At 40.6% G+C, this 23,564-nt stretch overlaps 1 protein-coding gene across 2 annotated transcripts in view; it reads left to right on the top strand.

Annotated features, from left to right (window-relative positions):
- smc5 (structural maintenance of chromosomes 5) overlaps window positions 1–23,564 on the top strand; it is a 50,223-nt gene that overhangs the window by 8,937 nt on the left and 17,722 nt on the right. Inside the window, exons 4-15 of one of the 2 annotated variants that reach the window (XM_061684944.1) lie at window positions 645–807; window positions 1,312–1,446; window positions 1,589–1,729; window positions 4,415–4,576; window positions 7,916–7,987; window positions 14,756–15,011; window positions 15,077–15,231; window positions 16,424–16,537; window positions 16,646–16,740; window positions 21,164–21,296; window positions 21,382–21,555; window positions 21,972–22,141. In XM_061684944.1, coding sequence (XP_061540928.1) covers window positions 645–807; window positions 1,312–1,446; window positions 1,589–1,729; window positions 4,415–4,576; window positions 7,916–7,987; window positions 14,756–15,011; window positions 15,077–15,231; window positions 16,424–16,537; window positions 16,646–16,740; window positions 21,164–21,296; window positions 21,382–21,555; window positions 21,972–22,141 — 1,770 coding nt within the window. The remainder of the gene's footprint in view (window positions 1–644; window positions 808–1,311; window positions 1,447–1,588; window positions 1,730–4,414; window positions 4,577–7,915; window positions 7,988–14,755; window positions 15,012–15,076; window positions 15,232–16,423; window positions 16,538–16,645; window positions 16,741–21,163; window positions 21,297–21,381; window positions 21,556–21,971; window positions 22,142–23,564) is intronic. The other variant, XM_061684945.1, reaches the window with a different exon arrangement.

The following is a 23,564-nucleotide window of genomic DNA, read 5'->3' as shown; positions in this document are numbered from 1 at the left end:
TAGTCTTTCAACCTTGATAACCCAACGATGTAAGACATTACTAATGAACTGTGTGTAATATGCTACCTTTTACAATCATATTATGCGTTTACAATGCATTTCAGCTTAGTGAAAACCATACATTGTCTTCTGTCTTGTCCTCTTATTGGACATAAAAAAGCATCCCACTGCGATTATACAAAAAAAAGTGATTCAGTCAGCACAGATTGATCCTCTTCCTTCCTGTGCTGTCATTGGCTGGCTTTGTGGTCGGTGTTGATGCATCACTAGATGAAATAGTGTTCATTATATCAACACCTCTAATTGTTCGAATGTCAGCCAGCGTCTACAGGTTAAGCATGTAATGTTATTTTTTAATTAATTTTTTTTATTTTTTACAGTATATAAAGCCTTATAAACCAAATAGTTAATGCTTGTTTTGGTGAAAAAGTAGAAAAGTTCAATGAAAAGCAGAACTGTTAAGATACGTTTGCATTATCTTCAGTATTGTTGCCATTGCCATTCAAGACCATCAATGTCTTAAAATAAAACATGCTTTAAAATGCCACAGTTGTTTTGTTGCTGTTTTGCATTTTATCAGCTTTATTTAGAAATAGCTACAACATTAAAGACTACCTAATTACAAATTTGTTTTCTTATTCCAGTTTTAAGAGAGGTGGGAATGTAATAATTAACCGAGAGATCCATGTGGAGAACAACCAGTCAGTGTGGAGGCTCAACGGAAGAACTTGTAACCAGAAAACAGTGGAGGAGGAAGTTAAGGCTTTGCATATTCAAGTCAATAACCTTTGCCAGTTTCTGCCTCAGGTATGTTTTGGTATGGAGTAGGGCTAACAATTATTCTAATAATACTTTAATCTGTCCATTTGTTTTCGATTAATTGATAAATCTGATTGGATTTTATTCCAAAACAGGACAGTGTTCCAAATTTACCGTGCAGAAAATGCAAAAACATGCATTATGATTCAGTTAGTTTGGTCCATAACATCTTAATAATGGCAAAAATGTTGATCATTGTTTTCCTAAGCAAAAACAGATGTTTGCAAATGGCTTGTATATATATAATGAGTCTGCTTTCATGGAGGACTACAGAAATCTGAGAATATTTACTGTTGAGAGGCTGTTAATGTCTCCAAAACTATTAATCGATGATCAAAATAGTTGTTGATTAATTTGATTGATCAATGAGTTGTTGATTAATTATTGTATCTCTAGTCTACAGTCTCTGGACTAAAGTAATTATAACCTGACAGAACATTTGTGCCAATCTTTTCAGACTTTCCTTTAATGTGTTTGGTTTGTCTGCACCAGGAAAAAGTGGGACAGTTTGCCAAAATGTCCAAAATCGAATTACTGGAGGCAACTGAGAGGTCTGTGGGTTCTCCGGAAATGTTCGAATATCACTGCGAGCTCAAAAACTCTCGCTCCAAAGATCGAGAAATGGAGGTGAAAATGTACAGCAGAGTGTTTTATTCAGCATGACAATCCGATTAAACCGGAGCAGAGGAGAACAAATAATCTAAAATTGCCTAGTTTAACCTGTTATTCTGTAATAGAAACTGAGTTTTTCATTTTTGCTTTTTTTCAGAATGTTATAAAGGAGAGGACCAGCTACCTGGAGAAAACCAAACAGAGATATGAGCGACACAAACTTGACGAGAACCGTTACTATGAGAAGCAGAGGCATCTGAATGCGATTGAGTTAATTGAGAAGAAGACACCCTGGGTGGTGAGTAACGTTTACAGAGCTGTCAAATGTTACGGAACTCACTGGATGTTGACTCGTTACAGCCGTAACACTGATTGTTCCGGATTTTGGAAAAAGCGTCTTAACAGTACCGCCGTGTCCACATTGAACAGTTGCTTGGTGTACGCTATTTTATTAAGCGAAAGTTCTCTTTGCGTCAGGTGTTGACGCATTGTAAGTCACGGATCATTCCCTCCATGGTAGCGAATAAGCTACACTTCTTACAATGCTTCTTACGAAAGTGTCATGAAGGAAGGACGACGAGTGGATAGGCGACCTGCAGAGAGCTGGGACCAAAGTAACAAAGGCTACTATCAGTAACACACTACGCCGCCAGGGACTCAAATCCTGCAGTGCCAAACATGCATCCCCCTGCTTAAGCCAGTCCATGTCCAGGCCCCACTGAAGTTTGCTAGAGAGCATTAGGATGATCCAGAAGAGGATTGGGATAATGTCAAATGGTCAGATTAAACCAAAATAGAACATTTTGGTAAAAACGGAACTTGTCATGTTTGGAGGAGAAAGAATGCTGAGTTGCATCCAACGAACACCATACCTACTTTGAAGCATGGGGGTGGAAACATGCTTTGGGGGTGTTTTTCTGCAAAGGGACCAGGATGACTGATCCATGTAAAGAAAAGAATGAATGGGGCCAGGTATCGTGAGATTTTGAGTGAAAACTATCTTCCTTCAGCAAGGGCATTGAAGATGAAACGTGGCTGGGTCTTTCAGCATGACAATGCTCCCAAACACACCGCCCGGGCAATGAAGGAGTGGCTTCGTAAGAAGCATTTCAAGGTCCTGGAGTGGCTTAGCCAGTCTCCAGATCTCAACCCTATAGAAAATCTTTGGAGAGAGATACTCGATGACTGATGAGAATTCACCCATTTCATTAAGCTTAAGAACAAACGTGCCCAAGTGTTTAGATTGATGCACAGTGTGAACCATCTTCTTAGTTTGTTTCTTTTGGTGTGATATACGAAGAACACAAACCATGACAATATTTCAAAGCCAGGAAAATTAGTGTTGTCGGCCGTCTTCAATGTTATTTTTAGCATATTCGGCCTGCGGATTGTAGTTTGTACCCCCTTGGTCTAAACCCAGTTCACATTCTATGTTAGTGGGTGAACAATCCAACACTCAGTGAATTCTGCGTCACAATGATAAGAAGAGCCGATATCCATGGACCAAAAACTGATGTCGCTATGAACGCTTGGCTGCCAGAAGAGGCTGAGATATAGCTTGTTACCAATTAGAGCAAAGCTGTTTTCCATATTCAGATTAAGGGGAACAGCAGTCCGGAGTGTATTTATTATTATTTTTTGACTGACTGAGAGCATTTCCGGGGTGTGCATTGTGCAAAACAACATCGGTTTGGCTAAAGACCCCCGAAAATGTCACCTACGAAGAGACACGCTTACAAAGCACAGTTTCAACTGCAACCTATCATTTGCGCGGAGGAACATGGGAATCGAGCAGCCGCGGGAGAATTCAAGATCAACGAATCCATGGTTCGCTAGTGGAGGAAGCAGGAAAGCAGGAAAACGAGCTAGTGGAGGAAGCAGGAAAACAAAACGCGGAAACAAGGCGAGGTGGTCAATGGATTAATGAGCAAAGAACAGCCGGGAGAAGCATCTCAAGTCACCATTCGACTGAGGGCAATAACTCTGCCATGTGCAGCAAGTGAGGAAGCTTGCCATCATTCCGCGAGGCTTGACGAACCGCTGGACATCCATGTAAACAGGGCGTTCAAAGTGAAGTTGCGAGCGGCGTGGGAGCCATGGATGACAGATGGCAAACACAGCTTTACTAAGACAGGGTGACAACGGCGGGCGAGTTACGCCATCATATGTGAATGGATTGTGGATGCTTGGGCTAAGGTATCTGCTTTGACTGTTGTCCGAGCTTTCGCGAAAGCAGGTATCATTGCTGAACAGCCCCCCGGCAATGAGACCAACTCTGACAATGACAAGAGGGAACCCGGCGTGTTTGTTGAAGAACTTGCCCAGCTGTTCATTTCGGATACAGAGGACTTTGATGGATTTGTGGATGAGGATTGATAAAAAAAAAATAACATGAGTACATTGTTAAATACTTCAATAAAGTACAACCGAACTCGGTTTTGCTCCCGCTGCCTTTTTAAAAACTTTGTTTTAGCGTGCATGCATGCTACCGTATGTTTTAAGCTAGCGCATGTTTTACCATGCCTGCGCCCAGTAATACGGTGCACCTTATGTATGTGTTAAATACAGAAATAGACCCCGTAACTGAGACTGCGCCTATTAATACGGTGCGCCCTATGGTCGTGAAAATACGGAACATATAGAATATTATTGAGAAATCCAGCCGTCTCATCTGCCAGGTGTTTTGGACCAACTGGAATAGCTTTTTAAAAAAAGGGTTTCCAGCTGTAATTATTTTGCAAACCCAATAAAAGGACATCAAAGATTCTTCAAAAAAAAACAAATATATATAGGCGTGGTATGGGAACTTTAAATTCCTGGTTTATTTCCATTTAGTCACACAATTTCCCATTTGATTCCAATGGAAAGTTTTCAACTTTGAAAAGTCTTGGAATTTTGCAACCCTAGTGGTGAGTTGTGGTCTATAAACCCTCGCATGAGTGTTCATCCAAATATTGAATCTGCTGTTTCATTCTGCTTGTAGGTGTATGAAACCACCCGCAATGAGCTTGAGGGTGTGAAGAAGGAACGAGACAAGGTTAAAAAGCAGCTCATCGTCCTCAAGCAGGCCCATATGCCCATGTTGACTAAGCTCCAGTCGATTGAAGAGCAGTTGAAGCCCAGTGATGCACAAATGAAGGCAAAGGTGACCCATTTTACATTCTGCGCAAAGCGTCATTATCCATATCTATCGTTAACTATAGACATGTTTTTTTCCCCGATTAAATTTTTACATTTTACCATAATTTATACACAGTAAAGTACCTTGTAGTTCAACCACAATCTGTGCAGTGACGCTGGCCCAGCTTCCATTTAAAACATTTGCCTTTAATAGTTAATTCCTGTTACCATCCACAAACATATACAGTAGTGCCTTGATTTTCCAGTTTAATTCGTTCCGTGATCATGCTCGTAACGTCAATCACTTCTATCTCGAATCACGTTTCCCTATTCGAATGAATGGAAATGTCATGAATACACACACTAGGGCTATAACGATACACCAAAGTCACGATTTGATACGTATCATGATTTTTGACCCACGGTTCATCACACAATTCGATTTTTTTGGGGGGGGCGGGGAGGTTAAAAAAACAAAAACAAAAGAAGAGATTATGATGGCAAAAACTGAACCATTATTTAGAACATTTGATTATACGTGATTGTAAAAATGTACGTCCCTGAGGCTTCCGGTCTGTGCTGTAAACCAGAAATAAAATAAAAAAGTTAACAACAACAAAAAACACCTTTTCTCTTACTGTCTGCCTCTGGCCAGGAAGCGCCACACTGCATGCCCAGCACACTGGTTAAATGTGTGCACGAAGCATCTCACGTGCAGCCACTTCCACAGCATAGCAAGAGCAATGTTTTTATCATTGTCAGTGGTTACGAACGAACGTGGAACGAGGGCGTTTTTTACGGCCGCTACCAGTATTTCTGCCACACAGCTGAGCAGCTGTGTGGCTGTTGTACACATCGCCACAGAACGTCCATCCATCAGCTGTGATTACAATTGATTCCGCCTTTAGTTTCCTTTACTTTAGCCGTGTTTCTTAATTCCACTCTCCTTGTGTAGTTTGTAGACTTTACACTGATTTCATCGGCCTTATATCGGCTTTAATGTCATAATTCGCCGATCCGATCAATTGTTCCTGCCATCTAATAGAAGACCATTTATCATTTGTTCTCTCTGTCACTATGCCTCACTGGCATAAATAGACGAACAAAGATACATTTATTGTAAATCTAATATTTTGAGCAATTAAGTACACAAGTGTTATAGATTAAAGGAACAGGTCATTTAAATAGACACATTCCTCCATCTTGTGATCGGATTGGTTCTTGTTTTTTTCAACTCGGTGATCGGCCCCAAAAATCCTGATTGTGTAAAGCCTAGTAGTTAGTTGAACTAGCATTAGTAGCCTAGCTAGCATTACATTACATCAACTTATTGTTATTATTATTATATTGTAGCCACGGAGGAATTCCCAGCATGCCGAGCGGCATTGTAAATAGTTGTAATAATGCTGTGTTCTTTTTCGTTAGTGGTACTTGTTCCCTAATATTGTTAGTTATCCTCTAATAGTGTCAATAGACTGTGTGTTCATTTTCCCTCTTTTTGCCGTTGTTGTACGTTAACTGTGTTTTTAATTATTCGGCATCGTAAGTAAGTGTGGTGTCACGACCATTGACTCGTCTCATTGACACTCACAAGCGCAGTTCAGTAGCCATTCTGTAATGTAAAGAGGTGACAACACAGCTCGGCTGAAAGTGGCGTGTAGGCACGTGTGTCTGTCTGCCTGCCTGCCTGCCTGTCTGTGTGTGTGTGTGTGTGTGTAAACCTGAACAAAAGAAACTGATGTCACTTTAAGCCAGTGTAATGAGCATCATTACATGTGGAGGAGAAAGAGGGAAGCTTGCAAGCCTGAGAACACCATCCTAGGCACCCATAGCTGAGCATGTTTCTTCCCCTATCGATTGACTTTGCCTTTCCACTGGTCGCGTATTCCTTTTTCACTTGGAAAGCCAAAAAAAACAAAAACACTCCTGCCGCTGCCTGAACCAGTTGTACAATCAAATGCCACACAATAAACCATTGTGACATCGATAAATCATACGACAGCAAATATACAAGGACGGGAACAACAGCATGGAACAATAGCACACAACGCTGAATGAACAGGATGTTTGGCATGTGTGACGTCACAGCGCCGGAAAGAGACGAAGACTGGAAGGCGCGGGATGCAAAAAGCAGAAGGCGCATTCTGCATCATATTTATCGATTTAACTGTTGTATATCTGCTATATAATCACTTCGAAATGGCAGTGGTGGTTTGTAAATGGGGTCTCGAGGTGTCAAGAAAATGTTTAAAATCTTTGTCCTGTGACCTTTAAAGCAAGAGGATTCGGACAGAATTCCTGCCAACTACTACGAGAAGCATGTGAAAGGATATCCATAACGTTTGACCCAAGTCATATAGTTTAAAGGCAATTGTACCAAATACTAATGAAATGTATGTAAACTTTGCACTTTAAAGATAGTAATGAAAACAAATCCTTCTCATTAGTCTTGATATTTAGTAAATAGAAATAAGTTTGGTAATCCTAATTGACCTAAATAAGGAAATGACTTCATGCCAGATAGTGGGGGGAAAAAAAGGTCTTTTTTTTATATAGTGCATATAAACATTTAGTTTCAATTGTATCTACCAGTGTCATGTTTTGTCTTCAACTTTCTCTTTAACCAGTGAATAGACCATTGTTGTTGCACCTTTTATTAATGTTCCAATCAGTAACAGCTTTGTTTTTACATACTAATACCAAAGAGAATATTTGTGTTAATTTATTAAATTTTTAAATGTGTAAAAATATTTCATAAAGTACAGTAAGAAATATGTTTCAAGAGACAAGCGGAAGGACTTATTTTTACATTATCTGTAAGGAAAATAATTGCTTCTATTCTTTCTGTGGAAGTTGATACAAGTTAAAGCTGACAAAAAAACTTTAAAAGTCTGGTTTCAGGAGAAATGAAGCATATGCCAGAAGGAGCAAACAATCCAAAAAGCAAAACTTGATTTGTATAATGTTATTTACCTTCTCTTTTTCAATTGAAATTGGAAATCTTTGAAAATATTCTCTCTCTCTCAAACACACACACACACAACACACATTCTTACCAGTGTCGCCCTCCAGAAGAACTGTCACAGAAAGTTATAAAAAAATCAAAGCATGCATGCAGTGAATCTTCAATTAATCTTCTGATGCTGGCTGAAGTGAGGTCTACTGAGTTGCGCAGACAGCTCGTCTGATACAATGTTACCGATAATGATAGCTCAAACCCCACATTTTATAACTTTATGGGCATTTGAACTTAAAGGTACCACTCTAAGTATGGTAATGCATTGAAGCATCTTGTGTTTTAGCATCCCTGGCTGAAATGTGCAATATAATCCGTGTTTGTTGTTTGTAATAACTTAATTTTCAGAGTGCTGCGATCAAAGAAGCTTCCTCGAAATGCAAACAAAAACAAGATCAATTGGATCGAATGCACAAAGAGGTGAGTGACAAATCGCAGACCTGCACCAGGGTGAAAAGCTGGTGGCCTGCATATCAACGCAAAACATTCCTGATAAAGAACAGTACGTTTTGTGTGTAAAAAAAAAAAAAAAAGTCTAAAGCGTAGTCAAGTGAAATAATCTAAAAGGGTTCGGAAATCCAGTTGACAGTTGACCATCTGCTTGATTTGTGATGTCTTAATGGGACCAGTCATGGGGCAGTATCAGATTCTGATGGTACGATGACCTTGAGGAAAATGATCGCGGCATCACGGTATTATCGTTATATATCTAAAATGTATTATTCTGTAATAATTTGAGTAAACGACCTTTTTTTTCCATTAAACACAATCTATTTTTAAATGAAATGGAGAATATTTAGTACTTTAATAAATGCGTATTTTAAGTTACAACCCCAATTCCAATGAAGTTGGGACGTTGTGTTAAACGTAAATAAAAACAGAATACAATGATTTGCAAATCATGTTCAACTTTTAATTAATTGAATACACTACAAAGACAAGATATTTAATGTTCAAACTGATAAACTTTATTGTTTTTAGCAAATAATCATTAACTTAGAATTTTATGGCTGCAACACGTTCCAAAAAAGCTGGGACAGGGTCATTTTACCACTGTTACATCACCTTTTCTTTTAACAACATTCAATAAACATTTGGGAACTGAGGACACGAATTGTTGAAGCTTTTGATGTGGAATTCTTTCCCATTCTTGCTTGATGTACTGCTTCAACTGTTCAACAGTCCGGGGTCTCCGTTGTCGTATTTTACGCTTCATAATGCGCCACACATTTTCAATGGGAGACAGGTCTGGACTGCAGGCAGGCCAATCGAGTACCTGCACTCTTTTACTACGAAGCTACACTGTTGAAACACGTGCAGAATGCGGTTTGGCGTCGTCTTGCTGAAATAAGTGGGCGTCCATGAAAAAGACGTTGCTTGGATGGCAGAATATGTTTCTCCAAAACCTGTATCTACCTTTCAGCATTAATGGTGCCTTCACAGATGTGTAAGTTACCCATGGCATTGGCACTAACACAGCCCCATAACATCACAGATGCTGGCTTTTGAACTTTGCGTCCATAGCAGTCCGGAAGGTTCTTTTCCTCTTTCGCCCGGAGGACACGACGTCCACAAGTTCCAAAAAGCAATTTGAAATGTGGACTCGTTGGACCCCAGAACACTTTTTCACTTTGCATCAGTCCATCTTAGATGAGCTCGGGCCCAGAGAAGCCGGCGGAGTTTCTGGGTGTTGTTGATAAATGGCTTTTGCTTTGCATAGTAGAGTGTCAAGTCGCACTTACGGATGTAGCGTCAAACTGCATTTACTGACATTGGTTTTCTGAAGTGTTCCTGAGCCCATGTGGTGAAATCCTTTACACATTGATGTCGGTTTTTGATGCAGTGCCGCCTGAGGGATCGAAGGTCACGGGCATTCAATGTAGGTTTTCGGCCTTGCCGCTTACATGCAATGATTTCTCCAGATTCTCTGAATCTTTTGATGATATTATGGACCGTAGATGATGAAATCCCTAAATTCCTTGCAATTGTACATTGAGGAACATTGTCCTTGAACTTTCCAACTATTTTCTCACGCACTTGTTCACAAAGAGGTGAACCTCGCACCATCTTTGCTTTTGAATGACTGAGCAATTCAGGGAAAGTCCTTTTATACCCAATCATGGCACCCACTTGTTCCTGTTCACCTGTGGGATGTTCCAAACAGTTGTTTGATGAGCATTACTCAACGTTTTGCCACCTGTCCCATCTTTTTTGGAACGTATTGCAGACATAAAATTATAAGTTAATGATTATTTGCTAAAAACAATCAAGTTTATCAGTTTGAATATTAAATATCTTGTCTTTGTAATGTATTCAATTAAATATAGGTAGACCATGATTTGCAAATCATTGTAGTCTGTTTTTATTTATGTTTAACACAACCTCCCATCTTCATTGGAATTGGGATTGTAAAAGTTAGAACATTCCTCCTTCATGAGGTATACAGTGGGTATGGAAAGTAGTCAGACCCCCTTAAATCTTTCACTCTTTGTTATATTGCAGCCATTTCCTAAAATTTTAAAAATGTTTCCCTCATTAATGTGCACACAGCAACCCATATTGACAGAAATTTTTTTATTGTTGACATTTTTGCAGATTAAAAAAGAAAAACTGAAATATAACACAGCCATAAGTATTCAGAACCTTTGCAGTGACACTCATTTAACTCTGGTGCTGTCCATTTATTCTGATCATCCTTGAGATGGTTCTACACCTTCATTGGAGTCCAGCTGTGTTTTATTATACTGATTGGACTTGATTAGGAAAGCCACACACCTGTCTATATAAGACCTTACAGCTCACAGTGCATGTCAGAGTAAATGAGAATCATGAGGTCAAAGGAACTGCTTGAAGAGCTCACAGACAGAATTGTGGCAAGGTACAGATCTGGCCAAGGCTACAAAAAGGCTACAAAGCTACTTTGGTTGTCCCCAACATCTGGTGAAATGTTCATGTCAATAGCATCGTTGGAAATATATTTAATTAGAAAAATGATGACGTGCTAAATACTTATTTCAGCCGCTGTATATCTGTATTCCGTGATGATTAATTGCAGGGACTCATTGTTCTTGGGATGGGCAAAAATTCCCAGAAACTCACTCGTAAACCTTGTTGAAAGCCTTCCCACAACAGTTGAAGCTGTCATAGCTGCAAAGAGTGGACCTTCTCTCTCATTTTCCTCATTCATCAGCTCCTCAAAGTATTCTTTCCATCTATCCAGCACACTACTGGCACCAGTCAACACATTTCCATCTCTATCCTTAATTACCTTAACCCGCTGCACATCCTTCCCATCTCTATCCCTCTGTCTGGCCAACCTGTAGAGATCCTTTTCTCTTTCTTAGTGGCCAACCTCGCATGCATGTCATCATATGCCTCTTGTTTGGCCTTTGCCACATCTACCTTTAACCTACGTCACATCTCAATGTATCCCTACTCTCGGTCCTCTCAGTGTCCCACTTCTTCTTAGCTAACCTCTTTCCTTGTATGGTTTCCTGTACTTTAAGGTTCCACCCTCAAGTCTCCTTCTCCCTTTCCTTGCCAGAAGATACACCAAGTACTTCTTCATCACCCCTGTTTCCTTTACCCACATGCGCATTACAATCTACACTAATCAAGACTCTCTCTGTCTGGGATGCTCAGAACTACTTCATCTAGCTTCTGCCAGAATTTCTTTCACCTCTAGGTCACATCCTACCTGTGGGGCATAGCCACTAATCACATTATTCGTAACACCCTCAATTTCAAGTTTCAGCCTCATCACTCAATCTGATACTCTTTTCACCTCCAAGACATTCTTAGCTAACTCTTCCTTTCAAATAACCCCCACTCCATTTCTCTTACGATCCATACCATGGTAAAATAATTTAAACCCTGCCCCTAAACTTCTAGCCTTACTGCCTTACCACCTACTCTCCTGGACACACAATATATCAACCTTTCTCCTAATCATGATGTCAACCAACTCCCGAGATTTTCCTGTTATAGTCCCAACATTCAAAGTCCCCACATTAAGTTCTAGGCTATGTGCTTTCCTCTTCTTTCTGCCTGAGAACCTGCTTTCCACCTCTCCTTTGTCTTCCACCCACAGTAGCTGGTCCGGTGGCGGCCGTTGTTAACCCGGTCCACGCCCAATCCGTTATGGAATTCTTTGAATGAACGTTCATATTTGTTTGGCAAAGTTTTAAGCCAGATGACCATCCTGACCCAACCCCTCTGCATTTATCCGGGCTTGGGACCGGCCTACAGTTTGCACTGGCTTGTGCCCCCCATAGGGGTGCATTAATCATGTGGAACTCAATAAGGATATTAAATATGAACTATTTCAGTCAAGGTGCATCGCATAAGACTTCTTTAATTTGAAAATTTATTTAGGAGAATAATGATTAGAAAGTTGGAGAGCCAAGAGACAAATATAGGGTGAGGCAGAAAGGACAGATGTTTTTGAAATTTTACTGACCTCAATGTGTTCGTATTGAAATAACATTTGACACAATCAAGTGAAGAAAACAGCATCCATCACGTGTCCGTTTTCATTGATGCATTTCTGAAGGCGTTGATGGAAGTTGGCTTCCATTCTCTCCAACATCGCTCTGTTTATCTGGTCTGTGGTCTTATAATTTTGTCTGATCTGTGTTACTGTGACCGCCGAACGTTACATTGAGATGATAAATAACTTGTTTGTGCCTGGATTTCGACGAAGTATCCTCTCCGACGTGTCTGGTTTCAGCAGAATGGGGCGATGACCCACACAGCCAGAGCATTAATGGCCGTTCTCCGTCCTCTTTTTGGTGACCAGCTCATTTCCAGATTTGGATCATTATCCTGATGCAGAACCCACGTGTAGTTCAGGTTGAAGTTACAAACTGATGGCTGAACATTCTCCTTCAGGATTTTTTGTTAAAGAGCAGAATACATGGTTGCATCAATCACAGCAAGTTCTCCAGGTCCTGAAGGAGCAGAGCAGACCAAGACCATCACACTACCACCACCATGTTTGACTGTTGGAATTATGTTCTTTTTCTGAAATGCTGTAATACATTTTCACCAGATGTAACGAGACACACGCCTGCCAAAAAGATAAACTTTTATCTCGTCAGTCCATCTAATATTCTTCCAAAAGTCTTAGGAATCATTCAGGTGTATTTTTTGCAAAAGTAAGACTAGCCTTTTTTTTTTTTTTTTTTTTTGGGTCAGCAGTGGTTTTTGCCTCTCTGCCATGGATGCCATTTTTGCCCAGTCTTTTCCTGGTTGTTGTCATGAACACTGGCCTTAACTGAGGCAAAGGCCAGCAGTTCTTTAGAAGTTGTCCTGAGTTCCTTTGTGGCCTCCTGGATGAGTCATTGCTGTTCTCTTGGGGTAATCTTTGTAGGCCAGCCACTCCTGGGAAGGTTCACCACTGTTCCATATTTTCTCCATGTGAGGATAATGGCTCTCCCTATGTTTCGCTGGAATCCTAAACCTTTAGAAATGGCGCTTGTCACCTTTTCCAGACTGATAGATGTCTGGAATTTCTTTGGATCGTGTCAATTTGTTACAGCGTTTTTTGTTCTTTTATCTGACTTGATTTTGTGGCGACATATTATGTTTAAGTGATTTCTTGATTAAACAGATCTGGAGGTAATCAGGCTTGGGTGTGATCAGTGAAAATTTCAATTCATGTTTTAACCGGGGGGTAATTACTTTTACACACAGGGCCTGATAATCTTTTTTTAAATTTATTATTATTTATGTATTTTTTAAATAAAAGAAATCACCATTTAAAAACAGCATTTTAAGTTCACTTTGGTTATATTTGTCTATTTACATTTGTTTGATGATCTTAAAAGTGGGGAAACTATGCAAGAATCTGACAATGGGGTCTATACTTATTCACCGCAGTATATATTAGTTTTTATGTTTGCTCAATTATGAAGTCACATTATATTCTATTTAAGTTAACAAAAAACATTTACATCTAAATACTTTGTTCAGTATTGAGGCAGTGGTGCACCTTAATTTTATGGTTTAAACAATGTGGCTTTAGGGAAAGCTTTCTCCTCACAGCGTATCATTGAGACATGAACGTCCTCTGCTCTTTGACAACTCAGTAGGTCATCAATCTCTATACTGTGCAGAGCAAGTTCTTGGCTCGTATCACTGATACCATGGAAGGAGAAATTCTTCCTTAAAGCCACAGTGTTAAAATCATAATGTTAGGGTGCACCACTGCTTTCATTTTTAACACAGTTTGTTTTGTTGAACACAAATAAATTGATTGATAACTACCGGTAGTTTTGAAATCATAAGTCAAGAAAAATAGTAACTATTGGTCATTTTATTTTAAAAAGGGGTTTGGTAGCCAAAGAAATGCCTATGATATCTCAACATTATTAAAAGTAAAGATGATTTGCATTTTTGGTCCGTAGTTTAGCAAGATGCCTTAAGTAGACATGATTTGCTCTAGCGGGCTACATAAAATGATATTGTGGTCTATATCTGGTTTGACACTATTTGACACACTACACACTATTTTATGTCTTGTATTTCATTTATATTTAACCATACACTGATAAAAATATGGTAAATATAACTGTTCTGGGCCTGAATCTGATTAATAGCATTGCCATTCATTTCAATGGGAAACATTCAGTTCGCAAAATTCTCTGTTTGTGAATGGAGTCACGAATCGAATTGAGCTTGTGAACCGAGGTTCTGCTGTACTTTATTCATCCCCTGAGGGAAATTAAATTGTTACAGCAGCAATATTCACACAGCTATACGCTCATATTAATAAGTGCGTGAAGCCTCGTAATGGTGAGGTACTGTTGATCAATTTTTACGTGTAGACTTGGTCTCATGGTGTAAAATGTCAACAGTTTTATGAATCAGAATCATCTTTACCACCAAGAGGACTGTCTATATACCAATTCTAGTTGAATCAGGAAACCTATTGGTCTGTTCATGGATCGCGGTTTAGCTCCTTGATAGAGACCAAATGGCAGGTTGTGCAAAAAGTACTGAAACATTGAACAGTTGGACATCTATCCAAAAGTTAAGAGGTTGAATTAAGTACATCTGTAAAGGTTATCGTGCATTTTAGGTTCATCCTGAAATTTCAGCCGAAAGCCCTGCTTCCCAAATTTTTTGGTGTATACTGGGAGATGTACAGTATATTAAATTGTAAAAAATGAATGCTCCTATTCACAGATAGAAGATATAAAACAGGAATTTAAAATGAAGCAGACTGAAGAAGAAGATCAGAGGAAGCGCATCGGAAACATCAAATTGATGACCGAGGACTTGAAAGTCGTGCTTGCTGAAGTTGACAACCAACCAGACGTGACGCCGAGGATCAGTGAAGTCAATGCAGAGTTGAGGCAGATCCAAATGGAGAGGGGAAAAGTGGAAAAAGAGAAAACCGACTTGCGCCGAGAGAAGGACAACCTGTCTGCAGAGTTGAGAAGTAAGTATCAAGGACCAAAGTGATGTTATGATTGCCAGATCATTTTCTTTTGTGGTGTTTGACAGTGTTGGAGAAAAAGCTCACTGACATGAATAACATGATGACGATGAAAGAGGAGAAGCTGCGTGGACGCCACAGGGACACACACGTGGCTGTGCAGTGGTTGAGGCAGAACAGACACCTCTTCAGTGGAAACGTGTGCGAGCCTTTGATGCTTGTGGTGAGTCGGATTTACACCCAAAGTATTGCTTAATGGAGACTTAAACTCTTATCCCCCTTCGTTTAGATAATGCAAACGACAATGACGTTATTCAAAACAAGTGTTGATTTTTTTTTTTATACGGAAGCACAGGTACCAATACTAATGTCATTCCGATATGTCTGCACTCAGGCTTGAAAAACATGCTCTGATACTGCGACACCGATACCATTTGACTAGCCTTCTGGCCAGATGAAGTAGGACCAATGTCAGCTCGATATAGGTTTTCCTGTCTGTGACATTGCAGGGGATCATGGGAGTATCAAACAGTTTATTTTTTTCTGGCTCTATTGAGTGGGACGGTATGAGAAGCATACCACATCTCCCATAATCCCAAGTACTCAATTGTAAGTACTTGTACTCCGTATGTGTGGTATCGGTGAAATATATCACTATATATGACTGAACAACCACCATCATTAATTTGGTTATGTTTTGTTGGATAAAAGGCTTTTCTGAAATGCTTGACAGTTCATTTTGAATCCCATTAAAATAAAACTACGTGTTTTGCCTGGGCCTTCATGTTTTCTTTAAAGAATAGTACCCATCTTAGAAATTCTGCCTGTGTAATCAAACATATAAGCACAACTATGTGTTTTCTAATTTACAAAATAAAAGTAGGGCGGCCAATTTCAAAATAAGAGCATGTAAATAAAAAAAGTATTATGCGTTCAAATAAAGTGCTTAACTTCAGAATAATTATTTGAAAAAAACAAACAAAATGCAGATAATGCTTCATGTTTTTATCATATGGGTAGGAGCAAAATCATTATACATAACTAGAAGGGTTTTGCAGAATTTTGTCATTGGTAATGCTCAGGACCTACCGCAACTCCACAATTGCCTTCCACCTGGCCCCTTTCTTGTCATTTGAAAAACAATGTGAAAATAATTTCACTCATGTTTGTTTCTTAGCTGGAGTTAAACTTGCAAGTCGCTTTTTTAAAATATAGTTACAGGGGTTGAAGAAGTCACCAATTTGTTAACACTGTGTGCTTAGGTTCACAAGCTCCTCTCTGTTTGCAACCATGTTGTTGTAAGCAGTGCACGCCAGTGGGGATGGGCTTTGAACTCTTAAAAAAAAATGCATACAAAATATCTACTAATTGGACAGCCCTCATACAGTATATGCTTTTAAATTTTGCTTCCTCAGGTCAACATGAAAGATCATCGCTTTGCCAAGTACTTGGAGAACCACATTTCATTCAATGACCTAAGGGCCTTTGTCTTCCAGAGGAAAGATGACATGGACAAGTTCTTATTAGAGGTGAGAATGCTTCTGATTGTTGTAGCTAGGCACCTTTAGAGGCAAATGCAATACTAATCATGTTTAAACCCCAGCTAATGTATTTACTGTGAATGTTTCTGACTTTAGGTGCGTGACAAAATGAGCTTGCGAATCAATGCTATTATTGCTCCGGCAGAGACGTGGTCAAGAGCTCCTCCATCGCGTCATATTGAGTCTTTGAGGTGAGAGTAAGAAAAATCATTACGCACAGGGATGCATATACGTGGTTTGCAATAAGGGGCCCCAAAGTTAGGTAATTTCCCATGTATAATATGCTCTTGAGTATAATGTGTACCCCCAAAATCGACCCCAAAAATCAGGAAAACCGTTTTACCTATGTATAATTCTCAGTATTATCCATATTTAATTAGTTTCTTCAAAGAAAAATTCTGCTCTGTGTGTATGCGCTGATGTAATTTAGATATATATATGTTTGGTTTTTAGTACTTCCATACCCGCTGACGTGCACTGCTTGCCCTAACTACATGGCTGTGAACTCAGAGGAGCTTGTTTACAAAACCACAGTCTGGGTTGACAACTTTGCAACCTTTCTATACCCTCTAGTGAATTTGTTTAAAAAAAGCAACAAGAATCTTTAAATCCTGCTACGAAAGGGACAACATCAGCGTAATAATTTCCCCATTACTTTACGTATGACAAGAAAGGAGAAAGGAGTTCAAAATTTTGCAAAGACACACTTGGAATCTCCTAGATGCATGTAGGAAAATGTGTTACGGTCCAATGAAACTGAATTTAAATGTTTTTTTTCCCCCTTCCAGTAATTCCAGTATGTTTGGTCCAAACACAACACCATACTTACAGTGAAGCATGGTGGTGGCAGCATTATGCTCTGGGGCTGTTTTTCTTCACCTTGAAAAACAGCCCCAGAGCATAATGGACTCAGTCCTCAAAAAGGCCCAGCAGAGGATGTACTTCCTACGGCTTCTGAGAAAGCACGGCTTGCCACCGGAGCTGCTGAGACAGTTCTACACAGCGGTCATCGAATCAGTCCTGTGTTCTTCCATCACAGTCTGGTTTGGTGCTGCTACAAAAAAGGACAAACTCCGACTGCAACGGACAATCAAAACTGCTGAAAGGATTGTCGGTACCCCCCTACCCACCATTGAGGACTTGCACGCTGCCAGAACTAAGACAAGGGCGTGCAAAATCCTCTCGGACCCTCCGCACCCCGGTCACCAGCTCTTCCAGCTCCTTCCCTCAGGTAGGCGCTACCGATCAACGCAAACTAGAACTAGTAGACATTCCAACAGCTTCTTCCCTCTTGCGATCAACTTCTTAAACACCTAACCTATAATTCCATTACAACAAGCTGGAAATGTTTTGACTTGAGTTCGTTGTCACATTTCTGTGGGGCCAATTATGTATTACTCGTGCACTCACTGTAGTTGTCTCGCCATGCTGCACTATTTGCATATACTGGCCACTCATGCCAGAGTAGCATCTGCTCCATTTGCACACTGATTGAGGAGTATCTGTAACATTTGCACAACCAACATTGTCCCAGATGATCGCACTACTCGTCACTTTAAACCGCATACACTCCTTGAAGTCTCAGCGCCCTTTGCACAATGGTCATTGAACCGGACTATTGCAATATTAGTCATTCGAACTGCTCTAAGTGCTAGAGGACTCTGCATCTTTTTGCACAATTGTTTTTTGTCAATGTCTTTTTGTCTCCAAAGTGTTCTGTTAATTGACTGACTGTTGTACTAGAGCGGCTCCAACTACCGGAGACAAATTCCTTGTGTGTTTTGGACATACTTGGCAAATAAAGATGATTCTGATTCTGATTGAACTGTTGCCTTGGTCAATTTGGTAGGAATTATGAATAGTCCCAAATAGCAGTCAGTGTTATCACAAAAGGGAAAGCTAACTCCCTTTTAACATAAATATGAATGTGATTGGTTAAGTCTGAGCACAGCCACATCCCCAGTTATAAGAGGGTGTGGACACTTGTGCAACAACATCTCAATAGTTTATAATAAAAAATGGTCAGAATTTAATAGTTTATGTTCACGTGTATGTCTATCAAATCCACCAGAAGAAGGGCCACTACACCAGAGCCTGATGAAAGACAGGAGCTGGAATGCTGTGTTCCATTAAGTGGCTTGTTTGAAAGTCAGAAGGCTTTTCTTCAAACATAACATACCAATGCATTTCAAAACTCTACCACTCTCAAACACTGGTTCACCCCAAGGGCAGAATTGGCAAAATTCCTGAAAATTCAAACTCGGGATTGTCGTCTATGCAGTGCAGTGAGTCAAACAACACTGACACAAAGCAAAACATAGGAGAGCAGTTTCTTCGGGGGCCAGAGTCAGCAGTTCATTTACAGTGCATCTAAAAAAAAATGAAGGGCCAATCCTTTTAAGAAAACAATCAAAATCAGAATGAGCTTTATTGGCCAAGTACATTACAAGACAAACAAGAAATGTGTCTCCAGTAGTTGGAGCCACTCTAGTATGACAACAAACAGCCACTATGACAAGATATAAATTTAGGACATAAAAAAAAACAGTATGGAGAGTCATTGAGCAATGAAAGTGTACCGCTAGTATGGTGATGCTGATATAATTGCATTGTGCGAATTATACAGACTCCTCAAGCAATTGTAGCAATTTAAAGTAACTAACAGTGCAATGATCTGGTATAGTGACGATTGTGCAAATGGTGCAGAGTTCTCTAACACATAGGTGGCCAGTACTAGCAACACCATGCAAATAGTCCAGTGTGATCGAAAAGTGAGTGAACGACAGAGATGTGCAAAATTGGCATCATGTAACAAAGAACTTGTAAGTCAACTCAACTGTTTAACACGTTCATAGCAAGAGGGAAGAAGCTGTTGGAATGTCTGCTGGTATTAGTTTGTATTGTTCGATATCCCCTACCTGAGGGAAGGACCTGGAATAGGGGGTGACCAGGATGTGGAGGGTCCAAGAGGATTTTGCATGCTCTTGTCTTAGTTCTGGCAGCGTGCAAGTCCTCAAGAGTCGATAGGTGGGTACCGATAATTTTTTTGTCAGTCTTGACTGTCCTTTGCAGTCTGATTCTTGTCCTCCTTTGTGGCAGCACCAAACTGTGATGGATGTACACAGAATTTATTCAATGACTGTGTAGAATTGCCTAAGAAGCTGCTGTGGCAGGCCGTGATTCCTCAGAAGCCGCAGAAAGCCATCCTCTGCTGGATCTTTTTGAGGATGGACTTGGACAGCGTGAGGAGCAGCTTTTGCTCCCATTTATTTGTCAGGAACTTGAAGGTCTCAATGCTTGACACAGGGCATTTGGACAGCGTGAGGAGCAGCTTTTGTGAAGAATGTTTCCTGAAGTCCACGATCATCTCTACACTCTTGAGCATGTTCAGCTCCAGGTTGTGTTGTCCGCACCTGAGCTCCAGCAGCTCCACTTCCTGTCGATATGCAGACTCGTCACCGTCTAGGATGAGGCTAATGACTGTGGTGTTGTTTGCAAACTTCAGGAGTTTGACAGTTGGGTGTGTTGAGGTGCAGTTGTTCATGTAGAGTAAGAAGTGTAGCGGAGAGAGGAGGGCCCCTGTCCCGTTGGTGCGTGTGGATGAGGTTGTGTCCCCCAGCCTCACCTGCTGTGTCCTGCCTGTCCGGAAGCTGTAAATTCACTGGCAGATGGTAGGGGAGTCGCTGAACTGGAGAAGCTAGGAGGAGAGGAGTTAGGGGATGATGGTGTTGAATGGAGAGCTGAAGTCCGCGAACAGGATACTCACGTAGGTAGGTCCCTGCACCATCGTGTTCCAGGATGAAGTGCAGTCCCATGTTGACTGCATCATCCACAGACCTGTTTGCTTAATAGGCAAACTGCAGGGGGTCCAGCAGGGGTCCTGTGACGCTCTTAAGGTGGTCCAGCACGAGGTGTTCAAAGGACTTCATAACCACAGATGTAAGGGTGACAGGTCATTAGTCATTTGGTCCTGAAATTGCGATCTTCTTAGAGAATGGGATGATGCTGGAGCATTTGAGGCAGGACGGACTTCACACAGTTGCAAAGATCTACCTGTGTGAAAACTGGAGCGAGCTGGTCCGTGCAGACTTTCAAGCAGGAGCGGGACACACTGTCCGGGCTTGCCGGTTTGTTGAACAATGTACCAATTCCTGATGGGGTGGACCACTGGTTTGAAAGAAATGTGAAAGAACTATGTTAAACTAGTCTTAACAGTGGAGATTTGCCCTATCAACTATGGTCTGTCATGACATCTGTACCCCCACAATTCTCTCATTCCTTGGGAAGAGTGGGCACTCACGAGCTGTTTTGCAATCAGGCAGGTGAACAACCGCTTGCTATGCAAGACCGTCAGGATGCACTCACCAGAGACATCAATAGGGAGACTCCACACTTAAAAATGTAGAACTGAAGAAACCTTTTGGATTAAAGGTGAAAGGTCTTCAACAAACAGTCCAGTTGCCTCGATTCAACATTTGCTGATTATTGTCAAATATTTCTGACTTCAATCAAAGTGTGATAAAAAACAAAGCATGTAATTAATTAGATTGATTCAGTCCCACCACTGTTATCAATATTTAACTTCAATTAATTTCCCTTTTTTGTCTTCTGCAGGCGCTTTGGGTTCTTCACTTATCTGCGCGAGACCTTTGATGCCCCCGAGGAGGTGATGAGTTACCTCTGTCAGCAGTATAAGGTGCACGAGATCCCCATAGGCAATGAGCAGACCGAAGCCATGATAGCAACGGTATTAACTTCACACAATTTCAAACGTCAAATTCCTGGCAGATAAGATCCAGGAATGAGGGTTGAATTCAGCACATGTTTTGCAGGTGATAGAGGAGCCCTACATTAAGGTGCTGTACACAAAAGACCAGAGGTACGCGGTTAAGAAGTCCTACTACTCCAACATTACCTCTACCAAAAACACTACAGTGTATCCGTCCAAGTACCTCAGTATCGCAGTGGACACTGAGCAGAAACGGCAGCTGGAGCAGCAGTTGAATGTGAGAGACACTCGCTGTTTACGTGCACTCAAGCTGACAAGAATTTGAAAATGATCTCTGATTTGAAATGCATTCAACAGTTCCCTAATTTCATATCACGATTATTATGATCAAAATGTATTATGAAAAATATGGAATTAGCACACTATGTACTTTTTTAATTTGTAAAAATTTTAAACATTCGGGGAGACCAGAACTTCATTGCTAATTCCCCGTTTTCCTCACATTACAGGAATGAGTGGACATAGACATTGTATGTGGTTTTCTCCATTGATTCACCTTCTTTGTTGTTTATGTACAATGTCTCATGCACATACAGTAGTTACAGTTACCACACACAGCAAGTCACATTTTGAAGCGTTGGCAGTAATAAAAAAAATTTAATATACCGTAAACCATCGCCACCCTTCACGCAGGTTTGCCATTCAAGGTTACGAGACATTGATGAGCGGTTGAACATGATGCAAAAAGAAGCGACCGGACTGGATCGCCGTGACAATGAGCTGTTGTCAGAGAAGAAGAATCTATTGGAATTAAAGGGCAAAAAAAGACAACTGGAACAGAAAATCAGCACCAAACAGGACAGGTATGATCAAATTCACTGAGGCCTCTTTTAGCATGAGCTAGAGTAAAGTTTAAAGTCAGACTACAAGCCGCATACACACCCTCATCTATGATGCTGCCTTCAAGTTGAAGGTGATCAAACTGGCCATTGAAAAAGGCAATCGATTGGCCAAATCCCAAGATTCTGGACATTATATTTTCTGTACATATTTTATTGTGGCACTATAATTATTTTTGCTTCTGTGTTACCTTGTGCTGTTTCTCTTTAGTTTGTTGGATTTAGCAGTGTTTGTTTGTATTCTACCTTCCCTGAACATAACAGTGGGAGGAATGTGGGATGTGGGAGGAAAGAGGAGGAAACCGGAGTGCCCGGATAAAACCTACGCAGGCACGGGGAGAACACAGGCGGGGCCGAGGATTGAACCCCGGTCCTCAGAACTGTGAGGCAGACGCTCTAACAAGTCGTCCAGCGTGCCGCCGCCATTAGCTTCATGATTAGTGTAAATGCAGCCATTTGTATTTGTTTTGAAATACATGTTTTTATTTTGAAAATGTTGATGCCGGACGTTTGCCTGCTACTGTATCTCCGTAAGCTTGACGCAGAGTGAGAAACATTTGTCGTCACGTCACTCACGTATGAATTACTTTTCTCTCCATTCATCATTGTTTGCTGCAGCTGTGTGAACTTTCGTGATTAAGAAATTTGTTGAACATCACGTTTTTGACTGTGAAGATTACTTCTGGGAGATCATTGCTGTTGGTTGAGAACCAGGCAAAAGTGGCCAGTATTACATTGCATTGTCTATTGCTGTTAGCTACAGTGCTAATTAAGCAATGCTAGTTTTGTGATAATTGTAATGTCTTATGTTTTCCTTTTTTGTAAGTCTGAACTTTTAATTCTATGGGTTGGGGTGACGTGTTGAGGTGAACATCTGTCAAGAAAATGGAGCAAGCTCGATCACCTTCTGGAATGTCCGTCAGCGCCCCCTGTTCTAAATTCGCTCGCACAACTGAAATTGATGTGTGCGTCACACAGATTACAGTATTGGTGCATTAATTGGATGAAACCCTTTCATGTCGCTGAATTTGTTGTGTGATGGTGCTTTAATTGAAATGTCTGCTTAGACTATGGCTCTAATATGATTGGGAGACCCTTGTTTGATTTCGGCTTTTTGTTGATGTCTGTATAACAACTGGATGTTAATTCCAGCGAGGGAAATCATTGCAGATCGGCATGATTCGGCTAATAGTTGTTAAATGCCTTATATACTATGTCTTCAATCGCCCAATAAAATGTCCTGGTGGCCACAAATCCCAGTGACGACAGGAGCTGGATGTGCACTCGGATTGCTTTGGAGACCCTCTTAGTGCCTTCTCTTTGTAGTTTCACTGTTCTCCCACAAGGTTTTGTGTGTACGCATGGTCAGAGCTCTTACCTATCCTCA

The sequence above is a fragment of the Phycodurus eques genome, chromosome 1, assembly GCF_024500275.1.
Source record: "Phycodurus eques isolate BA_2022a chromosome 1, UOR_Pequ_1.1, whole genome shotgun sequence".
Classification (NCBI taxonomy): Eukaryota; Metazoa; Chordata; class Actinopteri; order Syngnathiformes; family Syngnathidae; genus Phycodurus; species Phycodurus eques.
Note: the sequence above shows the minus strand (reverse complement) of the source record. Positions and strands in the feature narration are given on the sequence as shown.